Source organism: Elephas maximus, chromosome 8 (assembly GCF_024166365.1).
Source record: "Elephas maximus indicus isolate mEleMax1 chromosome 8, mEleMax1 primary haplotype, whole genome shotgun sequence".
NCBI classification, from domain to species: domain Eukaryota; kingdom Metazoa; phylum Chordata; class Mammalia; order Proboscidea; family Elephantidae; genus Elephas; species Elephas maximus.
The window spans coordinates 14869927-14893808 of NC_064826.1; the positions used below are offsets into that span (position 1 = coordinate 14869927).

The following is a 23882-nucleotide window of genomic DNA, read 5'->3' on the forward strand; positions in this document are numbered from 1 at the left end:
ACCAGACGTTCTCTATTTTTCTGCTACTCTGGTGCATATCTGTTTTGCTCCATAGCTCCTCCAGCATCATCCTCCCTGGCCATTTTCTTCCATCCCTTTGCATTCTCTCTCATCTCACTACCAACCCTAGTGTTAGTTTTGGTCTTTTGCAATGTCTGTGGGAAGCAAAACTAATTCAGTACCAATAGGTAAACTAAGCAAGTTTGACTTAGCCAGTTCTTTAGAAATATTATCATGTGCTCTAACCAAAACTGGCTCTGTAATTCATTGGATGAATCACTAAGACAGCCAAAAATAGCTAATTCCACTGTATCATGGGCTGTCTTGCAATTTTTGGATTTAATTTCAGTTGGGTTTATTAAATTCGTTTTATCTCTTTTGTCCCTAGCCTAAACTCACCTTTGGATATAGCTACATAGAACAAGTTAAGTGATTTTCATTTTTTTTCCATATGTCTTAACCAGTTGATCTAAGCATCCAAAAAAAAAAACAGTTTAATTTGTTAGCTAAAATATCACAGAATACTATAATAGCCATTTTTGGTATTTTAATCCAGGCATTAGTAGTCATAACTCTAAAATATCATTGTAGTATGGGTTTGTGCTCTGTAGAGCTATAAATTGGAACGACATGTGCAGTGGGTCCTTTACAGACAAACATCTTGCTTGGCCTCACTGAGATCTTTGATGCTGTTGACCACACCTTCCTTACTGAAATTCTCTGCCTATCATTTATTTTGCGTCATCCATTGGGTTTCTTCCTCAGCTCTTTTCTCTTACTCCACATACTCTCCCTGGCTAATCCTATCTATGCCTCTATCGTGTTTGTGCATTTTAAGGTGATGACTCTAATTTATGCTCCTAGCTCAGGCTGCTCTCCTGAGCTCCAAACCCTTGTATTCGACTGCTTGCCAGCTGATTCCACCTCTCTGAAACTCAGCATGTCTGAAACTGAGCTCTACATCTTCCCCTCAAAACTCACTCTGGATCCTGGATTCTAGATCACTGTTAAGGAAAACACCAGGGACCCAGGTGCTCAAGTGGGATCTGGAAGTAATCTAGGAGTCTTACGCACCCATAACACTCTAAAAACAAAACAAAACAAAAAAACTGTATCATCAAGTCAATTCCAACTCATACCAAAAAAAACAAAAAACCAAACCCAGTGCTGTTGAGTCGATTCTGACTCATAGGGACCCTATAGGACAGAGTAGAACTGCCCCATAGAGTTTCCAAGGAGCGCCTGGCAGATTTGAACTGCTGACCTTTTGGTTCACAGCTGTAGCACTTAACCGCTACGCCAGCAGGGTTTCCATTCCAACTCACAGCTACCCTATAAGACAGAGTAGAACTGCCCCTAAGACTTTTGAGGAGCAGCTGGTAGATTTAAATTGCCAACCTCTTGGCTAGCAGCCAGGCTCTTAACCGCCGCGCCACCAGGACTTCCCTTTACATTCAAGTCCTGATGAACCCCTGTTGGTTCCAACTTCCAAATACTTCTTGTTTTCATTTCTTCCTTTCTGTATCCACTGCTCTTGCTCAGGATTGAAAAAACTTCCCCATGGAGAACTATGATGAGGGTCTGATTGCCTTCTTGGCCTTTAGTTGTCCCCGTCTCTAATGCATCATCCAGCTAAGTGATGGCCTATGTCATTCCTTGCTCATTTTTTCCCCAAAAGCTCCCCTTTGCCTACACAATAGAATATAAACTCTGTTACCTGGTGTACAAAGCACTTTGGCTTCTGGCCCTTGACTACCTGTCTCACCTCATCTACATTCTGTCTCCCTTTCTTTGTATTCTGAGCTCTAACAATGCAGTTTCCCAAATATGCCAGGCTCTCTTTCCTCCTTGCTTTTGATCTTGTTCCTTCTGCCTAGAATTTCCTCCCCTTGCTTATTTATTTGGCAAACTCTCATTAGTTCTTTATCTCTACTCGGATTTTCTCATTTCTCTTGTGCTCTGGGTGTACTCTATACAGCATCATTAAGGTGATTCTTTATTTATTGCAATTGTTCAAATTCCAACTAGACATGAAGTTCCTTCAAAGGAGTAATTGTATCTTTTTATCTCTGTGTCTTCACTATTTAGCCCATCCAGCTCTCTGAATTTCAAATGATTTTTCTTCCTTGGTAATGAAACATCCAAGAAGGATGTTGAGAGGAATGAGTTATTCTGGACACCTGATTAATCCATGACTCCTCCAAAATTCAAAACTTTACCCTGTCCTGGCATTGTCCTCTTATTTTCTAAGATGAATGATCTTTTTTTTAAATTCCTTGGTTACATCATCCTATCCTTACTATGTAAAGTAATAGCATGATTTCAGGATGTGAAGTTGGCTTAATATTAAAGCAAATTAAATAAAGAGGATTTTATTAACTAAATTAAATATCAAGAGATGAATAACTTGTAGACACAAAGAGAAAACATTAAAATATAACTTCATTATTTATAACTTTGAAATGGATATGCCGTTTTTCAACTTCTTGGCAGAGTATTTCACTCCTTACATGCGTGGAAAATAAAGTGTAAACAACAGCCATGTTTCTAGAAGTTGATTTTGGTTGAAATCACAATTCTCTACTGTTGGATTTAAAACAACTGAACTGAACCTACCAAAGTGAGAAGAAACCTGTCTAACTCGTTTCATATACATGGTATTTTCTTTAGAGGTTTCAGAATGTCAGGCGGAAAAAGAGCCTGGCCCTGACCCCAAATAGCCAAAGCAATCTTGAAAAAGAACACAGTAGGAAGACTCACACTTCCAATTTTAAAACATACTATAAAGCTACAGTAATCAAACCAGTATGGCACTAGTAGGATAGCCATATAGACTAATGGAAGAGAATTGAGAGTTCAGAAATAAATCCATCCATTCATGACCATTTGGTTTTTGACAAGGGTGCCAAGTACATACAATGGGGAAAGAAAAATCTCTTCAATAAATGGTCCTGGGACAACTGGATCTCCACATGCAAAAGAATGAAGTTGGACCAATGCCTCATGACATATACAAAAATCACCTCAAAGTGGATTAATGACCTTAATATAAGAGCTAAAACTATAAAAGCCTTAGAAGAAAACATAGTGGTAAAGCTTCAAAACCTTGTTTTTGACAATGAATTCTTATATGAGATACCAAAAGCACAAGCAGCAAAAAGAAAATATAAATTTGACCATCAAAATGAAAAATTTTTGTGCATCAAACGGCTTTGTCAAAAAAGTGAAGCGATAACCTACAGAAAGGGAGAAAATATTTGGGAACCATATATCTGACAAGGGTTTACTATCCAGAATACATACAGAACTACTACTGTTGTTGTTGTTGCTGTTAGGTGCCATCCGGTTAGTTCCAGCTCATAGCGACCCTACATACAACAGAGTGAAACACTGCCTGGTCTAGTGCCATCCTCACAATCGTTGTTACGTTTGAGCCCATTGTTGCAGCCTGCCGTGTCAATCTATCTCATGGAGGGGCTTCCTCTTTTTTGCTGACCCTCTACTTTACCAAGCATGATGTCCTTCCGAGAAGCACTCTGGCTGTATTTCTGCCAAGACAGGCTTGTTTGTTCTTCTGGCAGCCCATGGTATATTTAACATTCTTTGCCAACACCATAATTCAAAAGCATCAATTCTTCTTTGGTCTTTCTTATTCATTGATCAGCTTTTTCATGCATATGGGGTGACTGAAATGCATACCATGGCTTGGGTCAGGTGCACCTTAGCCCTCAAGGTGACATCTTTGCTTTTTAACACTTCAAAAGGTCTTTTGCAGCAGATTTGTCCAATGCAATATGTCATTTCATTTCTTGACTGCAGTTTACATGGGTGTTCATTGCGGATCCAAGTAAAACGAAATCCTTGACAACTTCAATCTTTTCTGTTTATCGTGATGTTGTTTATTGGTCCAGTTGTGATATTTTTGTTTTCTTTATGTTGAGGTGCAGTACATACTGAAGGCTGTGGTCTTTGATCTTCATCAGTAAGTGCTTCAAGGCCTCTTCACTTTCAGCATGCAAGGCTGTGTCCTTTGCACAAAGCAGATTGTTGATGAGTCTTCCTTCAATCCTGATGCCCTGTTCTTCTTCATATATTCCAGCTTCTCGGATTATTTGCTCAGCATACAGATTGAATAGGTATGGTGGAAGGATACAACTCTGACACACACCTTTTCTGACTTTAAACCATGCAGTACCACCTTGTTCTGTTTGATGACAGCAAGGACACCATACATGAAGAAAGCAAAAAGTCACTAAAGAGACAGGAAAGAAAAAAACAAAAAAACAAAATGCATGTCAGAAGAGACTCTGAAACTTGCTCTGTAATGCAGAGTAGCTAAAGTGAACAGAAGGAATGATGAAGTGAAAGAACTGAACAGCAGATTTCAACAGGCAGCCCAAGAGGACAAAATAAAGTATTATAATGAAATGTGCAAAGACCTGGAGTTAGAAAATCAAAACAGAAGAACACACTTGGCATTTCTCAAACTGAAAGAGCTGAAGAAAAAATTCACACCTCATGCTGCAGTATTGAAGAATTCTATGTGCAAAATACTGAAGAACTTTTACTACTCAACAACAAAAAGACAACCCAATTAAAAAACGGGCAAAGACTTGAACAGACATTTCTCCAAAGAAGATATACAAATAGCCAATAAGCACATGAAAAGATGCTCAATATTGTTAGTCACTAGGGAAATGAAAAGCAAAAACACAATGAGATACCATTTCAGATTCACCAAAACAGTACGGGATCGGCTATTATCAGAAAAACGGAAAATAACAAGTGCTGGTGAGAATATGGAGAAATTGTAATGCTTGGGCATGGCTGGTGGAATGCAAAACGGTGCAGCCACTGTGGAAAACCAGCTTGGGGTTCCTCCAGTAGTTAGACATGGAATGACCATGTGACCTAGCAATTCCACTGATAGGTATACACCCCAAAAATTTGAAAGCAGGGACTCAAGCAGATACTAGTACAGAAAAGGTGGAAACAACCCAGCTGTCCTCCTGCAGATGAAAGGATACATAAAACATGGTATATATACACAACGGAACATTACTCAGCTATAAAGAGAAACTAAGTCCTGGTACATGCCCCAACATGGATGAACCTTGAAAACATCATGCTGAGTGAAATAAGCCAGACACAACAAGTACAAATATATGATCCCACTTCTGTGAAATATCTAGAATAGGCAAATGCATAGAGATAAATGTTTATCAGTAGTTTCCAGGGGCTGGGGGAGTGGGAGTTATTGCTGAAGGGGGAACTGAGTTTCTGTTTGGGATGATGTAAAACTTCTGGAAACCGATAGTGGTGACGGTTGTGGAATATGATGAAAGTAATTAATGTCACTGAGTTGTACAGTTAAAAGTGGTGAAAATGGCAAACTTTTTGTTATATACATTTTACCACAAAAAAGAAAAAAAAAAAGCCTGGCCTTGCCAGGAGCTGGACGGTACAATTGAGGATTCATGGATTCATTGAGAGCAGGAGTTCTCATCCTTAGCTGTGCATTAGAGTCACCTGGGGGAGCATTTAAAAATCTCGATGCTGGGCCCCAACCAATCAAGTAGGAACCGCTGAGGCAGAGTTGTGGTGGCTCAGTGGTTAAGAGCTTGGCTTCTAACCAAAAGGTCAGCAGTTGGAGTTCACCAGCCGCTCCTTGGAAACCCTATGGGGCAGTTCAACTCTGTCCTACAGGGTCAGTATAAGTTGGAATCGACCCAACAGCAATGGGTTTGGTAAAGCTCCCCACATGTCTCCAGGGTGCAGCCAGGTGGAGAAACACTGATTCATAGCAGTGACTGAGCCATAGTTTGGACCAGAGGCAGTCATGGTGCAGGCTTGCGTTTTTAAACGGCAGTGGAGACTCGTTCAGAAAGGAAAGTGGAAAGAAAAATCTCCGGGAGCAGTTAGAGATCTGACGGGAAACAGATAAGGCAATGCGTCCTTAGGATCCTAAACGCCAGGCTTCTGTTGTTTCTTTTAATTTGCTTAATTGTGGGATATTAATATTTATAAGTAAAAAGTAACTTAATATTGTTACTTTTTTATTTATAAGTTGTAGTTGTTGCTAATTGCCATTGCGTCGATTCTGACTCCTGGTGACCCCACGCCTAACGGAGTTGAACTGTTCCACGGTGTTTTCTTGGCTGTAATCTTTCTAAAAAAATTTTTTATTGTGCTTTAAGTAAAAGTTTACAAATCAAGTCAGTCTCTCATACAAAAATTTATATACACCATGCTATAAAAAAAAAAAAAAATTTTTTTTTTTTTATATACTCCTGGCTGCTCTCCCCCTAATGAGACAGCACGCTCCTCCTTCCTTTCTCTCTCTATTTTTGTGTCCATTCGGTCAGCTTCTGACCCCCTCTGCCCTCTCAGACCAGAGCTGCCCACATAGTCTCATGTGTCTACTTGATCCAAGAAGCTCACTCTTCACCAGTATCATTTTCTATCCCATTGTACAGTCCAATCCCTGTCTGAAGAGTTGGCTTTTGGAATGGTTCCCGTCTTGGGCTAACAGAAGGTCTGGGGACCGTGACCTCCGGAGTCCTTCTAGTCTCAGTCAGACCATTAAGTCTGGTCTTTTACAAGAATTTGGGGCCTGCATCCCACTGATTTCCTATTCTCTCAGGGGTTCTCTGTTGTGTTCCCTGTCAGGGCAGTCATCGGTTGTAGCCGGGCACCATCTAGTTCTTCTGGTCTCAGGCTGATGTAGTCTCTGGTTTATGTGGCCCTTTCTGTCTCTTGGGCTCATAATTACCATGTGTCTTTGGTGTTCATTCTCCTTTGCTCCAGGTGGGTTGAGAACAATTGATGCATCTTAGATGGCTGCTTGCTAGCATTTAAGACCCCAGGCGCCACTCTCCAAAGTGGGATTCTTGGCTGTAATCTTAACGGAAGCAGGTTCATACCAAACAACTTTTAGGTCAGGAGTCAAGAGCAAATCCTTTGTGCTACCTAGAGGCGTTACTATTTATAAATAGAAGTTACTACTAATATTTTAAAAAATTATTAAACGTTGGATAAATATACTGAGTTATATCCCTTGTTCTTTCCATGACCAAGCTTGGGCAAGTTCAACATGACCTTGATTAACTGGTGGCAGTCCCAGGAGGACAGGCCTGGTGTCTAATAGGATTTAACCTGTAGCCTCAACCTCCTTTTAATGATGAAAAGACCATCTAACCCCAAATTCCTATCTTTTTCTATCATAAATAGTCTGTGTCCAGATGAGATCCTCAAAGCTCAGCTAAGGATCTGGGAGGAAACAGTTCGTACGGTCTGTTCTATGGAATTTGAACTGTAAAAGCGAAACAAGAAGGTCAGGAGCCAACCAAACCAATGAGATACCTGCCAAACCACAGCTTATCCTCCTCAATCAGCAAAAATCTCATCCCCCCACCCCCCGGCTCCCTTTCCTCACCAAGCAGAGCTGGTTTATTGTCCTCTGCCTGGCTCCCTTAACTCACCAAGCGGAGCTGGTTTATTCCCTTATTAGGACGCTGGTGTTGGGAGAGGCTGCCCAAGTCTGAGGACACAAGAGTGGCTTCCACAACATGTGTGCTTCATCAAAGAAGAAAAGGGGGACTAGGCGCAGAGGGAGGGGACTGGAAAAATTTAAGTCCTCACAGCATGGAGGGGAATCCATTTTGGGTAGACCGCAATTATGGTTTTGGAGGGGGAAAAACAAATTCAGAAAGTCCAAACCAAAAAAACGCAATCCTAATATTTTTTCTTAAATGCATGTTTAGGAAGGGTGTTCTGAAGCTTAGAAATGCAGTTCAGGAAATTTTAAGTCGAATGCTTCCAGGGAGCTGAAAGGATGAGCAGTGAGTCCCTGTCTTGACTTTCAGGAAGAGCTGGGCTTGGGGGAGTCCGCTTGGTCTCACCAAGTTCTAGGGCATCTACCTGAACCTAGAGGTGTAATTTGCTTCTTTTTCTTTTTTTTAAACCTGGAGCAAAATGGAATGTTCTGCCCCCCTTTCTGTCTTTCTGTTTCTCACCTGTCTACAGGGCTACCTTCTTCATGCTGTGAACCTAGCCCTAGCTTGCCACCTTCACCTCTTATATTCACCACTCACACCAGGCCCTTCTCTATGATGTTGGTACAATGGGGAGTAGCTGCCGAGTAAAAATGAGATGTTTTCCTGTTAGGATCTGGGTCTGCTCTGCAGTCCTCTTCTGCTCAGTGGCTAAGCTGTTTGCAGAGCCAACTCATCGACTCAGATCCATCCATCTGTAGAGTTTATAAGACATTTTTTATAGTGGGCATCATCTTATGTGATTGTTATAGTATCACTGAGATAGGCACGATGCCGTTTCTACTTCACGGTGGAGGAAACAGGCTCACAGAAGCTGGGGGACTGGTATTCAGAGCCAGGACATCACTGTAACTTTGGGGTTTTCTGACTGGCGCGCTCTTCCTGTGCCAAGGAAATCACATTATCGTGGTGTTCTGCTCAGACAAGGGGCTTGGACGCCTGCCGCCAGAGAGGTTAGTTTCCCTAACCAGTTGTCCTCACTTGATCTGACTCACGGCAACCCCATGGATGTCCGAGTAGAACTGTGTTCCATAGGGTTGTCAATGACTGATCTTTCAGAAGTAGATTGCCAGGTCTTTTTTCCAAGGCACCTCCGGGTAGACTTGAACCGCCAATTTTCTGGTTAGTATTTTTACCAAATACTAACTGTGGGAAACTGTGGGAGCCCCTCCCAGGAATCCATGCACACCCCTGGTGTTGGGCTGCTGTTAGTGATTGACAGGTAACTCTGTGAGTTTCACTCCTTGTTGAAATTGTAGGTTTAACAGTTTTAAGGCTAAAAAGCCAAATACAGCAGCTATCGCCTATTTAAAAATAAACGATAACATTGGTGAAAAAAAAAAAGGAATGTACTGGACCAGCCAACCTTGACTTTGAAGGAGTGAGTCAAACACACACATTGTTTGGAAGGATGGAGAGGCTCATTTCATGGTGATAACTCCCACTTGTGTGGTGCTTACTAGGTGCCAGGCGAGTGCCAGGGTGCTTGGCAGATGCAGCCCATCTAATCCTTACAACGACATTGAATAGTCACGATTATGCCTATTTTACAGTCTGAGTGGGCAAGCCCAGTCTAGAGAAATCTAATTACTTGCCCAAGATTACACACATGGGATTTTAACTATCACCCAAATTTTGGACTCTTCACTCTACGACTGAGCATCTATTTCTTCCCAGGTCTCCAGTCTCTGACTTTCAGAGGGCAGGATTTAGAAGTTGAGATATAGAAGAGTTGAAAATTATTTGAAGAGTTTAGTTTCTTTTAACCGGCATAGGGAAGTCATGTGATATTAATAACAAGTTAGGGGAAGGGATCATTTCATAGAAGTCTGGGTCTCCAACTGGGGGAGGCACTCGTTGCTTTTTTAGGGGCTCTGAAGCAGTATTTGGGAACAGTGGTGGTTCAGTGATAGAATTCTTGTTTTTCATGCGGAAGGCCCGGGTTCGATTCCTGACCAATGCACCTCGCACGCAGCCTCCACCCACCTGTCAGTGGATGCTTGCCTGTTGCTAGGATGCTGAAGAGATTTCAGTGAAGCTTCCTGGCTAAGATGGACTAGGAAGAAAGGCCTGGCAGTCTACATCTGAAAATCGGCCAGTGAAAACCCTGCGGACCACAATAGTGCGATCCACAGCCCATCATGGGGACGGAGCAGGATCGGGCATCGTTTTGTGCCGCTGTGCATGGAGTCGTCATGAGCTGGGGGCTGACTAGACAGCAACTAACAACAACAACAACAAAGCAGTGCTTAGGCCCCTAGGCTGGTGATGGAACGTAAAGAGGCAGGAAAGATCAAAGACTTCCTAGATCACCCGTCTTCATCCCCTCTGTCCTTGCTCTTCAAAGAGGAGAAGGCTGTTCATCCAGCAGGATCTGATATAATAACACAATTGCTGCCAGGCTCACCCACTCAGAGACCTGAGGCTGGCACTTGAGTCACACTCAGGAAATAACATTCCTTAAATGTCAAACTGGAGAGAACGGGGAGACCCCAGGAGCCAGCCTGGACCTAGCCTGGGGCCAGAAGCCAGAAGCCGGTCTCTCGGCTCATGCACACCAGACAGGGAGGAGGTGGCCAGGTGAGTTCACCTCGCTGACCCCATTTTCCTCATCTATAAAATGGATGTAACAGTAATGAGCTCATGTTGTGAGGATGAAATGAACCAATATTTGTCACGTACTTAGTACAGTGCTTGGCACATAACCCATTGCTGTCGAGTCGAATCCAACTCATAGCGACCCTGTAGGACGGAGAAGAACTGCCCCATAGGGTTTCCAAGGAGAGGCTGGTGGATTCCAACTGCCAACCTTCTGGTCAGCAGCCAAGCTCTTAACCGCTGAGACAACCAGGGCACGTAGTAAGGACTCTAGGAGTGTTAACCATTTTTGTTATTGTTATTATCATTACCATCCTGGTCACCACCGTATGGGAAAACAGGTTCTGTGCCTCCAGGGTATGCTGCTGTTTCAAGCACGAAGGGGAGAATTGGGCAGAAAGAGGTATCTTTCTCCAACTCCTTTTCATTGACTTTACCACTAGAGAAGTCTGAGAAACGCAGAACCCAGGTAGGAGAAAGTTCTCATCTCCTGTTCATATTCTCGTCTTCCTTCTCTCTCAGCTACTCTTTCTCCTTCTTTTCAGGGGCCATGTTGGGTGGAGGGGAGGAGAATTGTGGTTTAAAATGCCTATACATGGAAAGCCTTTTATCTCTTATTTTCCCTGTCTGTCTATCTCTCTCTCAATCCATGTCAACTCTCATGAAGATGTAGATGGAAATTTGTCATCAGACGGCTCTATCTTCCCAAGCCAGGAAATGCATTTTTCCCTAGCGGCCGGAGATAATTCTCTTCCCTCTTCTTCACTGGAGCTGACTTAATACCCAATCTCGGTGGAGGATTAATGGATCAGAGCCCTGTGCTCGAGGCTGGTTCTGACTCCCACTGCTTGGCTTTAGACACGGCCGTCCTCACGGCCCCAACGCCTTCAGGCATTTTAAATAGGCTCAATAATTATCCCACTTACGGCTTATGAATTAAACTCTGAAACGTCACATTAAAGTATTTTAAATCTTTCAGTACTCCAAGGGTTGAATGGTCCTACTCTGTTAACAAAATGTTTTCAACCACTTCTGGAATCTTTTACTGCTTTTTTAGGTTCATTACATGGAACAACAGCCCTCGTGGCTTATTGAAGTGACTTCTGTTGTAACTTCTTGTACATTTATCTTCTCTCATGCTCTGTTTTCTCCTTTGCTGTGTCCCTTTCTCTCCTCTGGGGCCTGGAGATCTTGGCTGGAGACTTACCTGTAGCTCTGAGGTGGGCTCATGACACTTTAGTCTTCCTTGGCTCCCAGGGGTAGTGCTCTATCCCCTGGGTGGGGGAATATTTTACAGGGTTTCCCTCCTGGTCCTCAGATCTTCGGATCCATGAGAGGCAGACTCACTATACTTCCGTGGATCAAATTTAGTGTTTATATGAGGTCAGACAGGGGAGAGAGAGGAAGTGGATAATAAAATTTTCCCACAATACTAACTCCTTGTACATCTGGGGGGCCCAGTCTAGGACTTGAAGGCTGTTTCCTTGGTGCGACTGGAGATCAAACATACTTCCTGGGCACCCTTCACTCAGTGACATTAAAAGAAAGTTCCAGCTTACACTTGGGCCTGGGACCTTCTGCTCTTTTGTGACTGGGAAGCATTTACTACTTAGCTAGCTATGTGTCGTTTTGAGTAACCAATATCAGAATGCCATTTTTTCTCGCCAAGATGCAAAAAGGTTTGCCCAGAGCAGATGAAGAAGGAGACCCAGGAAACAGAGAAGGAACTGGATTGCAGGTCTAATTGTCTCCATGGACTACTACCTCCATTGCCATGAGACAAGAAGAAAGGGATGGTGCCTGGCTGCCATTACTGAGTATTTTGATCAAAAATACAATAGATGGATCTTGATCAAAAAGAGGAAAAATGTGGAATAGAATTTAAAATTCTCATAGAAACCAGACTTATTAGACCCACTGGGGCTGGGGGGAAACTCCTGAATCTATTCCTCTGAGGTAATCTATGTCATGAAGTCATCTCTAAACAAAACATCAGTTTAGCTCAACTAGTAAAGAATTTTGTTTCTGCCTGGATTTGAACCAGGGACCTTTTGTGTGTAAGGAGAACGTACTAACCATTACACTACAGAAGCCACCAAAACTCTGGTGGTGTAGTGGTTAAGTGCTACAGCTGCTAACGAAAAGGTTGGCAGTTTGAATCCACCAGCCACTCCCTGGAAACCCCGTGGGGCAGTTCTACTCTGTCCTGCAGGGTTGCTATGAGGCCGAATCAACTTGATGGTAATGGGTTTGGGGTTTCTTTTTTTGGTTTAGTAAAGAATGTTCACCTTGACCAGTGTGCTCCTTTGAAGGATTATCTATTTGAGATCAAGCTGACAACAGTAACTCTAAAATACAGAGAAGTTCAGGGCTCAGAGAGTCTGAGTTAATGGTGGTGAAACAATATGGGTAGAGAAAGTAAGAATAACGATGCAATTCAAAGAATGTAACTGACGATATTAAACTGTACAAGTAGAAAATGGTGAATGGGGGTATGTTTTGTTACGTATATTTTCACGGAAAAAAAAAAAAAAAAAGGTGTGCACAACTTGTGGAGACCTCAGCAAACTTTAAATGGAGAAGTGATGGCCAGGCTTGTTGTCTCCAATTCTAGAAGTCTCTGTACTCACAAAGGTCCTCAAAATTCACTCCTGCTTTTGCTGTCACCCCGGGGTCTAGTACCCAGTTCCTGCCAATAATTGTCATTGCTAATCACTTACCCTTCTCCTTTTTCTCATGAACTTACTAATTGCCAGGCACTGAGCTAAACACTTTCCATATATTTTTTCTCTTTTTATTGATGAATAGACTAAGAAACTCAGAGAGATTAAGGCACACAGTTGATAAGACAATGGGGCTAGCATTTGAATCAAAGCTTATCTAAATTTCAAAGTCTTAACTTTCTTAATTATACTCTTCTGGCCTTGGCACCGTGGTTAAGTGCTCAGCTGCCAAAGGAAAGGTCGGAGTTTGAACCCACCAGCCGTTCCATGGGAGAAAGATGTGGTAGTCTTCTTCCATAAAGATTTATAGCCTTGGAAACTATGGGGTAGTTCTACTTTGTCAGATAGGGACGCTGTGAGTCAGACTTGACAGCAAAGCGTTTTATGGTTACACACTTTTATATAGCCTGTTCCTTTAATCGTCATGAAAACCCATATGGCAGGTATTGTAAATTTTTTACAGATGGAGAAACTGAGGCACAGTGAAATTGAGTGACTTGCTCAAGGAGTTGTTGTCAGCTGGAGTCAAGTTGTCCCCCAACTCATGGTGACCTCATGCACAACAGGAAGAAACGCTGCCCGGTCCTGTGCCATCCCCATGATCAGTTGCAGTTTAGACTGTTTGTGACCCATTGTGTTTTCATTGGCTAAATTTTGGAAGTAGATCACCAGGCCTTTCTTCCTTGTGTGTCTTCTTCTGGAAGCCCTGCTGAAACCTGTTTAACATCATTTCAGCACTCAAGCCTCACCTGACAGATGGGTAGTGGCTGTATGTGAAGTGCACTGGCCAGGAATTGAACTTGGGTCTCCCACATGGAAGGTGAGAATTCTAACAATGAACCACCCATGTCCCTTGCTCAAGGTCAGGCACTTAGCAGTGAACCCAATGAGAGAGACCTAAACACAGACGTGAGAGTCAGGACATCCGGCTGCATTTTCTCAACTGCTGGGAATGTGTCCTGTGAGAGCAGCGCCTGGGCCATGGAAGGAGTCCCGAGGCCCCTTTCCCCAGCCAGCTGGCTGCTTCTCCCCAGGACTGCTACCTGCTCGATGTGGACATGAGCAATGGGCTCCTCCTTAAAGCCACCCCTTCTGCTTCAGGGGTTCAGTGTATTTAAAAGCCCCTGGGATCAATTTCCTCCTCAATAAGTTGCATGCACACTGTCTTTTTTAATTCAATTCTTGTCTTGGGCATATTGTAAACATTCATTAAAAAACTGTGGGACTCATCTACACAGAAGCTACTACTGTCATGAAACCAGTTTAAAGCAACGTTAAAACAATTGCTCACGTTTCATACAAAGGCTATGATAGGTTCTCTGGATACCATACACAGAGCGGTTTTTAGCCGGGACCTACGGTAGGGTGTTGCTGATCTGTTTTAAGAGTGTTTCCACTCTTTAAAGGGCAGAAGTGGCAAATTTATTTCCTTCTTTCTGGAGTGCAAATCATCCGTATTTTATTACTGTATTCTCCCTCCGTTACATACAAAGTAAGGAGTCCTGGTGGTGCAGTGGTTCAGCGCTCAGCAGCAACCCAAAAGTTTAGTGGTTCAAACCCACTTAGTGGCTCCGTGGGAGGAAGACCTGGCAATCTGATGCCATAAAGATTACAGCCTAGGAAACCCTACGGGGCAGTTCTCTGTCACATGGGGTGGCTATGAGTCAAAAATTGACTTTACAGCACCTAACAGCAACAACATATAAAGGGAAAAGTAGAGTAATTTGGAGAATCAAGTTCAAGAAAAGGTGAGTGTAGACACTCCTTGGAGTCCCTGCGTGGCGCAAATGGCTAACGTACCCGGCTGCTAACCAAAAGGCTGGAGGTTGGAGTCTACCCAGAGGTGCTGTGGAAGAAAGGCCTGGCAACCAACTTCCCCAAAATCAGCTATTGAAAACCCTATGGCACAGTTCTATTCTGCAACACACATGGGGTTGCCATGAGTCAGAGCTGACTCGATGGCAACTGGGAGATATTCCTTGTAACGATCAGAAAGCAGTCACAGAAAAGTCAAGATATTGAGAGCTGTAGCAGCAGCTGGGGAGGTGGGGGGCACAAGTGTGGAGTGGGGTAGGCCTGACACAGAAATTCAGCAGGGCTTGAAAGAAGCTTCTAATCAACGTTGGCGTGAGAGATGAGGTTTAGACCAAAGGTATCAAGGAAAAAATGAAAGAGCAATGAGAAAATCCTGTATTTTATCTAGGTGTTTATTGCTTTAAGCTCTTTATTGATAAAATCATCTCCTTTACTGGTTAGCTTTATTTACCATTGGTTGTTTTTAATAAACATTGGTCTCTGAAACAGTAAAAATTAATGTTTATCAATCTAGCGGGCCAGAGCAGATGACATCAGACAAAGCATGCCTCTCACAAAGTGGGTCATGACTTAAAAACCCAGAGACCACCTCGTTGCTTCCTTGGTCTTGTAACCCAAGCAAGTACTGAAGGACAGAGGGGTGAGGGTGACCTGGCTGAACCTCTGAAATACAAACCTAGTCATAAAATAACAACAAGTGTTGCTCTGTGATTTTCATTTGTGAAATTGAATAGTATTAGGCCCAATTCAAACATCTTTTCCTAACTGCATAAAGAACAAAAGGTCCCTCCAAATTTTAATTGGGAAAAACGAGACTATTTAACAACAGCTTGCATTTTTTTCGTGCTTGATTCTTTCCAGTATACGTTAGTGCACTTCATATACTGATGTCCTTCACTGCCCTGTCAATTAACAGAGCAGCTTCAGCATCTCCCCTTTATAGCTGTGTTCCAGCAAGTTCTCGAGCTCACAGTGCTGACTACTGATGGAGCAAGACCAGGATCTGGACCCTGTGACTCCCACCCCCAAATCCTTTTCTTAAGCCCCCAGGCTGACCCCTGTATCAGGGAGCCCAGTGGTCACTGCCTAGAAGAGCTTTATCTATCACTTTCAGTGGTTTTCAAACTTCAGTATGTGGCTTCTGAAATCTGTTTAGTGAGCCACAACCAGTGTTTTTTCTTTCTTTTTTATTGTACTTTAGATGAAGGTTTGCAGAACAAACTAGTTTCTCATTAAACCTTTAGTACACATATTGTTTATGTCATTGGTTAACAACCCCATGGCATGTCAACCCTCTTCCTTCTCAACCTTGGGTTCCCCTTTACCAGCTTCCCTGTTCCCTCCTGCCTTTTAGTCCTTGCCCCTGGGCTGGCGTGCCCCTTTAGTCTTGTTTTGTTTTATGGACCTGTCTAATCTTTGGCTGAAGGGTGGACCTCAGGAGTGACTTCATTACTGCACTAAAAGGGTGTCAGGGAGCCATACTTTCAGGATTTCTCCAGTCTTTGTCAGATCAATAAGTCTATGGCCAGCATTTTTTAATGAATAGAATAGTATCAAAAATACCAAAGTGCATTGTACATAGCAAGGGTGAGTACTGTTCTGTGAAATTTTTGTTTGACACATGTATATTGTATAGATGTACTGGATCACAATGTAAAATGTATTTCCTTCAGAGGATCAGAGGGAAAAAAAGAAAACTGAGGAACACAGATGTAGATAATGCTATTCATGGAGCTGTAGTGCTCCAATTGCAGCTGCAGCCCCGAAGGGACCTGGGGTATATGTGTGTGTGTGTTGGCAATGGGAGGTTAGAAGACTAGATAAGCTGAGGCCAGGGCCCATGTTTTGTTCCTTTTTATGTTCTCAGTGCCTAGCACAACAGCACTGACTAGCGCAGGAGACCCTCAATGAGTACTTGTTGAGTTAGTGGAAGTAAGTGAGGTCCTAAAAGTGCACTTAGACTTGGAAATGAGTCCAGGCATTCCTACCTTTGAAGGAGCCCTGATGGAGCAATGGTTAAAGTGCTTGGCTGCTAACTGAATGGTCAGTGGTTTGAACCCGCCAGCCGCTCCATGGAAGAAAAGACCTGGCAATCTGCTCCCATAAAGACGACAGCCCAGGAAACCCTCTGGAGCAGTTCTACTCTTTCCTATAGGTCGCTAGGAGTCGGAATCGAGTCGATGGCAAACGACAACAGTATTCCTACGTTTTGAAAAGCATGTTTCCAAAAACTTAATTCGTAAATTGGCTTTGGGAACTTCAAACCTTGTTCTCATGGCAGTAGGGAGCTCAGATCAGCCCACAACCTAAGACATGTCTGAAGCTAGTACCGAGAACTGAAGCAGTGTTTCTATGGGAAAACGCACCCTCACCGTTTCACCTAGGAATGCCAAAGACAAACTGGGTGCCAGGTGGCTGAGGAGCACCCCTCCTGCCCCCACCTCTCTTGCCACTGTTAGGCCTGTCTCTGCAAAGCCATGCTTGATGGACCAGGAGGGATGCGAGAAGCAGCTAGTGGCAGGTCATTTCAGGGATTAATAGGCCAGAGGTAAGGAGAGGGAAAGAAGAAAGAGCAATGCCAATAACACAGCCAAGGAAGGAAAGAAAGGACTGTGGCCACCAGGATACTTGGCTAGTGTGACTGTGGTCCCGTGGCCATTCAAAGAGAAGGCTCATACAGAAAGCTGAACTACCTACAGTGGCGGTTCACTGGTAGAATCCTTGCCTTCCATGTGGGAGACCGGGTTTGATTCCCAGGCTCGATTCCTGGCCAGTGCACCTCAAGTGCAGCCACCACCCATCCATCTGGCAGCAGAGGCTTGTGTGTTGCTATGATGCTGAACAGATTTTGGTGGAGCTTCCAGACTAAGAAAAAAAGCCTGGCAATCTAATTCCAAAAATTGGCCAATGAAAACCCTACGGATAACAATGGACCAATCTGCAATCAATCATGAAGATGGTGCAGAACCAAGCAGCATTTTGTTCCTCTGTGCGTGGGTTGCCATCAACTGGGGGGTGACTTGATGGCAGCTAGCAACAACTTAATCTCCAGTACACAGGTAATTCAGCAATATCATTTACAGATGGCCCAATGCATGCACAGCACAATTACCTATTTTTACGCCATGGTTTCTTATTTTTATCCATAAACAGGAAGCAGTAATTTCACCCTTAAACAGAGAAGTCCAGAACATTCAATCCTTTAAAAACCTATCTTTGAACCCAAAAGTGGAAAAATGGGCAGCTTGGTATACCAAACAGCAGCCATGAAACTTATGTCCCATTTACTTTGTGAAAGAGAAGTTCCCCTAATGCTTCTCCAACTGAACTACTGATTTTCCCTTTGAAGACAATTCTAACAAAAGGGATTTCCTGATAGCCTCACTGGGGACCCCTTGAGGTAGACATATTACCAACAATTATAAGACAGAGAAGACATCAATAAGAAGACAGAAGTCACGTAGTAATTGGATCCATTTTTGGATGGGAGTCTTCTCTTCCTCTGGTGTACCAAGGTTTTATAGCTTAAGAAAAGAGCTACGTTCCTAATGACGACGTTCAGCAATCAGAAAGCGTTTCAACTGTATTACAACATCTATTTTAAAGAAGAGAAAGAGATGATTTCCATTATTTATGTATTTATTTTTCAGCCTGCCCTAAAATTGGAATGCTGTATCACCTGGTAACACTGAATAAACTAGGTATTCCTGTGTTTATTTTTACAAATGTGAAAATTCTTCAGTCATTTCTGCAGCATCTTATAAACTTGTACTGAATTATTTACTTATTTCCCTGCAGTATGTTTAAGTCTAGTTCCTTTAGAAGACAGTGGGATGACTGAGCCATTTCCTATGGTTCCTGATTCCGTGGTTTTAAAATTTATATACTTGGTTGCTAACCAAAAAGTCGGCAGTTTGAATCCACCCGCTGCTTCTTGGAAATCCTATGCGGCAGTTCTACTCAGTCCTATAGGGTCCCTATGAGTTGGAATTGACTCGACGGCAATGGGTTTCGTTTTTTTGGTACATACCTCTACACTTGTTACAAAATGGGGCAGCAGAACACAACTTTCCACTTCCACCCTCAGGATACACAAAAATATGCTTCTTTATCAGAAATGTGATTCTTAGTGGACTAAAGCATGGGTATTTACAGGAGACCCAACATCTCAACTCTAAGCTGCATTCGGGTTTGGGGGAAATGAGAAAAGTAAGTGATGGAAATATGAGACTGCAAGTGACAGAATCTCTCAGTTCTCTCACTAAGAACAAACTGAACCCTAAAGAACCACATAGCTGGTTTACACCTGCCCACGAAATAAACATGGCTCCTGTGTAGGTCTTGGCACTCAGGAATTTGAATGTGTCTCATTAGAAAAAATACAGACAGACAAACAAAACCCAAACACTACCAGCCTTGCTTTGTAGGTGATGAAACTGGGATAAGTGATCTGACAGAAATGCAAAGGCATTTAGAATTCATCACACTGGCCATTGTGGTGGTTAATCTAAGGTGACTTCCAAAGCAAAGGGTGCAGGGCTTTGTGTGTTCCAATGACTGCAACGAAAAGTGTCAACTTAGGTGAACTGAGTTTGGTTTATTCAATAGTTTTGTTGCCATGTGCTGTTGAGTTGATTCCGACTCATAGAGGCCCTATAGGACAGAGTAGAGCCGCCCACACGGTTTCCTAGGATTCAATCTTTACAGGAGCAGATTGCCAGGTCTTTTCTCCTGCTGATGGGTTCCAACCACCACATTTAGGTTAGCAGCTGAGTGCTTAACCATTGTGCTACCAGCTCCTTTTTATTCAAAAATAATAGGGAACTTGAAGTATATTTTTTGAGCATTGGCACCATGGCGGATGCTGAAGATTCCAAGATTCAAATTGTCCTGCCCTTCAGTGATTTACCACTTCCTAAGGCAAGACAGATATGTTCACCATTAGCTAATAATCGAAGGATGGGCGAAGGTTACTAGGGGTGGAGAGAAGAGACAAACTGAGGGGGGCTTCTGGACAAGGTAGCATTTGATCAGGCTTTGAAGCACAGAAGGAAGTCAGAGCAGAGGAGGAGGGCCAGGGTATTCCTTGCAGAGACAATAGAATGAGCAAAGGAAAGGAGGTGGCTCCTATGCAAGAAGTTTGGAGAGCAGTGAGTGACCTGATTCGGCTGGAGAAGGAGGAGGCCAGGATATGAAGGAATATCGAAGCCACATTGCGGGGAACTTTGAATGCCACATCAAGTAGACTGGGCCATATCCTCAAAGGTGGGGAGGCAGGGACTGGATCAGAAAGGAGAGGGAGAGTGAAGCTGTGAGACCAGCTAGGAGGCAGTTAGAATAGTCCAGGTGAGAAGCAGTAACTGTCGAGATCCAAGAAATGACAGAGTGAGTGGAGAAGAGTGACAGGGACAAGGAGAACGTGGACTTGAGAGAACCACCACGTGACGGAGTGGAAAAAACTCAGGACTGGGAGTGGCGAGAGAGTCAAGGCTCTCTTCCTACCATGCCAGCCCATGGCACGTCCTTCACACCCATGTGCCTCAGTTTCCTCATCTGAAATGAAAGCATTCAACAGCCAGTGGTTTCTTAACTGTTCAGTGGAGACCTAGGATTCCAAGGAAGTTTTGATGGAGTGGGCGGGGTAGGGTGGGTAAAGGAATGGGGGTTGGTTGGGCAGTGGGTAGGTTTTGAGAGTGAAGCAGGGGTGGGGAGCTCTAGACCCCAAACCTGCTTTTCAACCAGAACATCTCCTTTATGTAATAGAATTCCTTGTCAGATTGAATTGGCTAAAAATCAGTTTGCTAAGCATTGGACAAGGTAACCTCTAAAATCCCTTCGAATGTGCATACTGTTGGTCCATGATCACAGTTACATAGATTGGCTATCTCTGTGATCTGTCAATGGGATGGACGTGGGAGCCCTCGATTTTAGGGCCCCACTGAGAGTTCCTCTGTTTATACCATTAACTGTGGCATCAACTCTGGAACAACTGGAACAACAATTGTCACACTGAGTCTGTGCCAAAACTCCAAAAAATGGCAACGACTGATTGAAAGGCCATTTGGTGTGCTTCCTTTTAGGAGCTACCTCTTCCAAGACCCAGTAACTTTTCAAACCTCCTCAGTGCCAGTGTGACCACTGGGACCCTGCAGCGCACAGTCTTGGCCCTGCCACTGATCCCTGCAGGATTTGGGAGAAGCTGAGTTCCCTCTCTGTGTTCGCTTCCTGGTCTGCAGACAGGGTGTCGCACCAAAGGCTCCAGGAGGCCCCTTCTAGTGTCCACATTCCAGGGCTGCATGGTCCTAAAACCTCGGGGCCCTTATCTGAACAATTCCCTGATCAATAGCTTATGCTCTAGGCCTGCTCTGCCACAGCCAGATGGTCAATACTGGGCTGTTTACTTTAGGGATTGGGCAATGTGTGGAGGAGCTGAACTCTAGATCATTCGGGGCAGAGGGCTCAGGGCTAAATGAACAGCAGATCTTTAGGATCGCCCTGCTTGGTGGCCTGGTGTTGGGAGTAGAGATATTTGTGCCTAGGAACAGACCTCTGAAATGGTCTAGGAACCACCATACACATGGCAAACAGGAAAAGCAGGGAATCAGAACAAGCCCGAAGTGGAGACTAGGGTAGGAACAGACCTTGCTGCCGGGGGCTCCTCTCCCCTCCCACCCCCACTAATTTCGTTCCTTTTGACCATAATTTGTTGTAAAACAAAACAAAACAAAAACCCCAGAGGCGAGTGAGCACTCACTGGGAGAGGGCGGCCAAGCTGCGTCTTCCGTGCAATCCAGCTCCGCTGAGCATGTCCGCGGCAGGCAGGACGGGGCTGCGGGCCCGGGGCTCGGGGACCTGGGCTCAGGGCGTGGGGACTGGGGCTCAGGGCGCCGGCCTGGCCCGCGGAGGGGCCATGCTCTCCGTGGCCCAGATGAGGTGCAGGATGCTCCCGTGTTCTCCCTTTGTGTTAACACTTTGGTCTGTCCCTGTGACGAAAGTCTGGGCTTGTCCTCTGCCAAATCCCCTCCTCCCCACCCTTCCCCTCCGCAGATGCTCATCAGAGAGCTGATTGTTATTTTTTACTGTAATCTCTGTAGTAGAAGCCCATCTCTTTAGATTCTAAAGGGCACCTAGTGCTTCGAGATTTCCAGAACGTAACTATTGGGTAGTAGGTGCCAGGGTCCCCAGTAGCTCTGACGATGGGAACTTTAGATGCTTAACTACAAGAAATTATGCTAAGGTAGGTTAGGTGGCTAGTCAAAGAAAAAGACAGGGATGTGTGTTCTCAGCCTTTTGCAAAATCGCTGATGGTGGTATTACATGCCTGTACAATCTAATTCTGCAAAGATCAACAGAGATCAGCCCACTGAAAAGTTCATCTGGGCGTGTTCTCAGGCCCTCTCTCTGAGCTCTGTTCTCAATTAGCCCTGTTGGAGGTGGCTTCCAAGGCAAACAGTTCCCACTGAGAAATCAAATCTGAGAAACTCTTCTTATCCTTTTTATCCCGGGAAAGACGCATGGCATGAAAATATGAACCAAATGTAGAGGGATGAAGTGCTGGATTTGGTGCTCCCCCTTCCAAGAAATGAGGGCATATTGAAGCAGTGGGGTACCCATGCCACTTCCTGGTGATCTCATGCAACCAGCAGGCCAGCGGCCCATGTCAGCACCAGCCTGGAAAGCAACAAAATGCTAGCACCTGTGGAGAGAGCGCTGTTGATCCTACCTGGAGAGGACACTCTGTCTGGGCTTGACTAATGGATACTTCCTTCTTCTCTCACCAGCAACCAACGGTTGGATGTGGGGCACCAAGCTGCTTATGGTGTTATAGGTTGAATTGTGTCCCCCTAAAATATATGTTGGCGTCCTAACCATGTTATCTGTGGATGTGATTCTATCTGGAAATACGGAGAATCTTCCCCCAGGGCGGATAGAGAGTGAGCCTCCCCTGTTGTTGCTGTTAGGTGTCATAGAGCCGGTTTCGACTTAAAAAAAAAAAAAAATTTTTTTTTGTTCCGACTTATAGCGACCTTATATACAAGAGAGCGATACACCGCCTGGTCCTGCGCCATCCTCACAATTGTTGTTATGCTTGAGCCAGCTGTTGTAGCCACTATGTTCATCTATCTCACTGAGGGTTTTCCTTATTTTCGCTGATCCTCTACGTTATCAAGCATGATGTCCTTCTCCAGGGACTGGTCCCTTCTGATAACATGTCCAGAGTATGTGAGATGTAATCTTGTCATCCTTGCTTCTAAGGAGCCTTCTGGTTGTACTTCTTTCAAGACAGATTTGTTTGTACTTTTGGCAATCCATGGTGTATTCAATATTCTTCGCCAGCACCAGAATTCAAAGGCATTAACTCTTCTTCCATCTTCCTTTTCACTGTTCATCTTTTGCATGCATGTGAGGTGATCGAAAACACAACAGCTTGGGTCAGGTGCCTCTTAGTCCTTAAAGTGACATCTTTGCTTTTTAATACTTTTTTTTAATACTTAAAAGAGGTATTTTGCAGTAGATTTGCCCAATGCAATGAGTCATTTGATTTCTTGACTGCTGCTTCCATGGGTGTTGATTGTGGATTCAAGTAAAATGAAATCCTTGACAACATCAATTTTTTCTCCGTGTATCTTGATGTTGCTCATTGGTCCAGTTGTAAGGATTTTTATCTTATGTTGAGGTGTAATCCATACTGAAAACTATGGTCTTTGATCTTCGTCAGTAAATGCTTCAAGCCCTCTTCACTTTCAGCAAGCAAGGTTGTGTCATCTGCATACTGCAGGTCGTTACGGAGTCTTCCTCTAATCCTGATGCCCCATTCTTCTTCATACAGTCCAGCTTCTCAAATTATTGGCTCAGCATACAGATTGAATAAGTATGGACAAAGGATACAACCCTGATGCATACCTTTCTTGACTTAATAGGGATTTTTGAGACCTACAGCTTCACGTCACAAAGAAACCGAGGCACAGAGCATTTATACACCTCAGCTGAGGTCTGCCAGCTGAATCGCAGCAACTACTTGTGTGCTCAACTTAAAGAAGTTCAATTTAGTTAGGTGAACTACTCTTTTCACTTCAACTGGTCATGCAGTTTGAGTTGTTTTCCTGCTTAAATAGTATGCCTTCATTGCAGTCATCATTTATAGAGTAAATGTAGTTGAATGAACTTCAGAGCTAATTATTTCCATATATTA

At 43.8% G+C, this 23882-nt stretch overlaps 1 protein-coding gene across 9 annotated transcripts in view; it reads right to left on the reverse strand.

Annotated features, from left to right (window-relative positions):
- CALD1 (caldesmon 1) overlaps positions 1-23882 on the reverse strand; it is a 261525-nt gene that overhangs the window by 69796 nt on the left and 167847 nt on the right. Inside the window, exon 1 of one of the 9 annotated variants that reach the window (XM_049893358.1) lies at positions 21444-21694. The exons of the other annotated variants lie outside the window; for them this stretch is intronic. Coding sequence (XP_049749315.1) covers positions 21444-21496 — 53 coding nt within the window. The 5' untranslated portion in view covers positions 21497-21694. Of the gene's footprint in view, positions 1-21443; positions 21695-23882 lie in introns of those variants that run through there. 9 annotated transcript variants of the gene reach the window in all.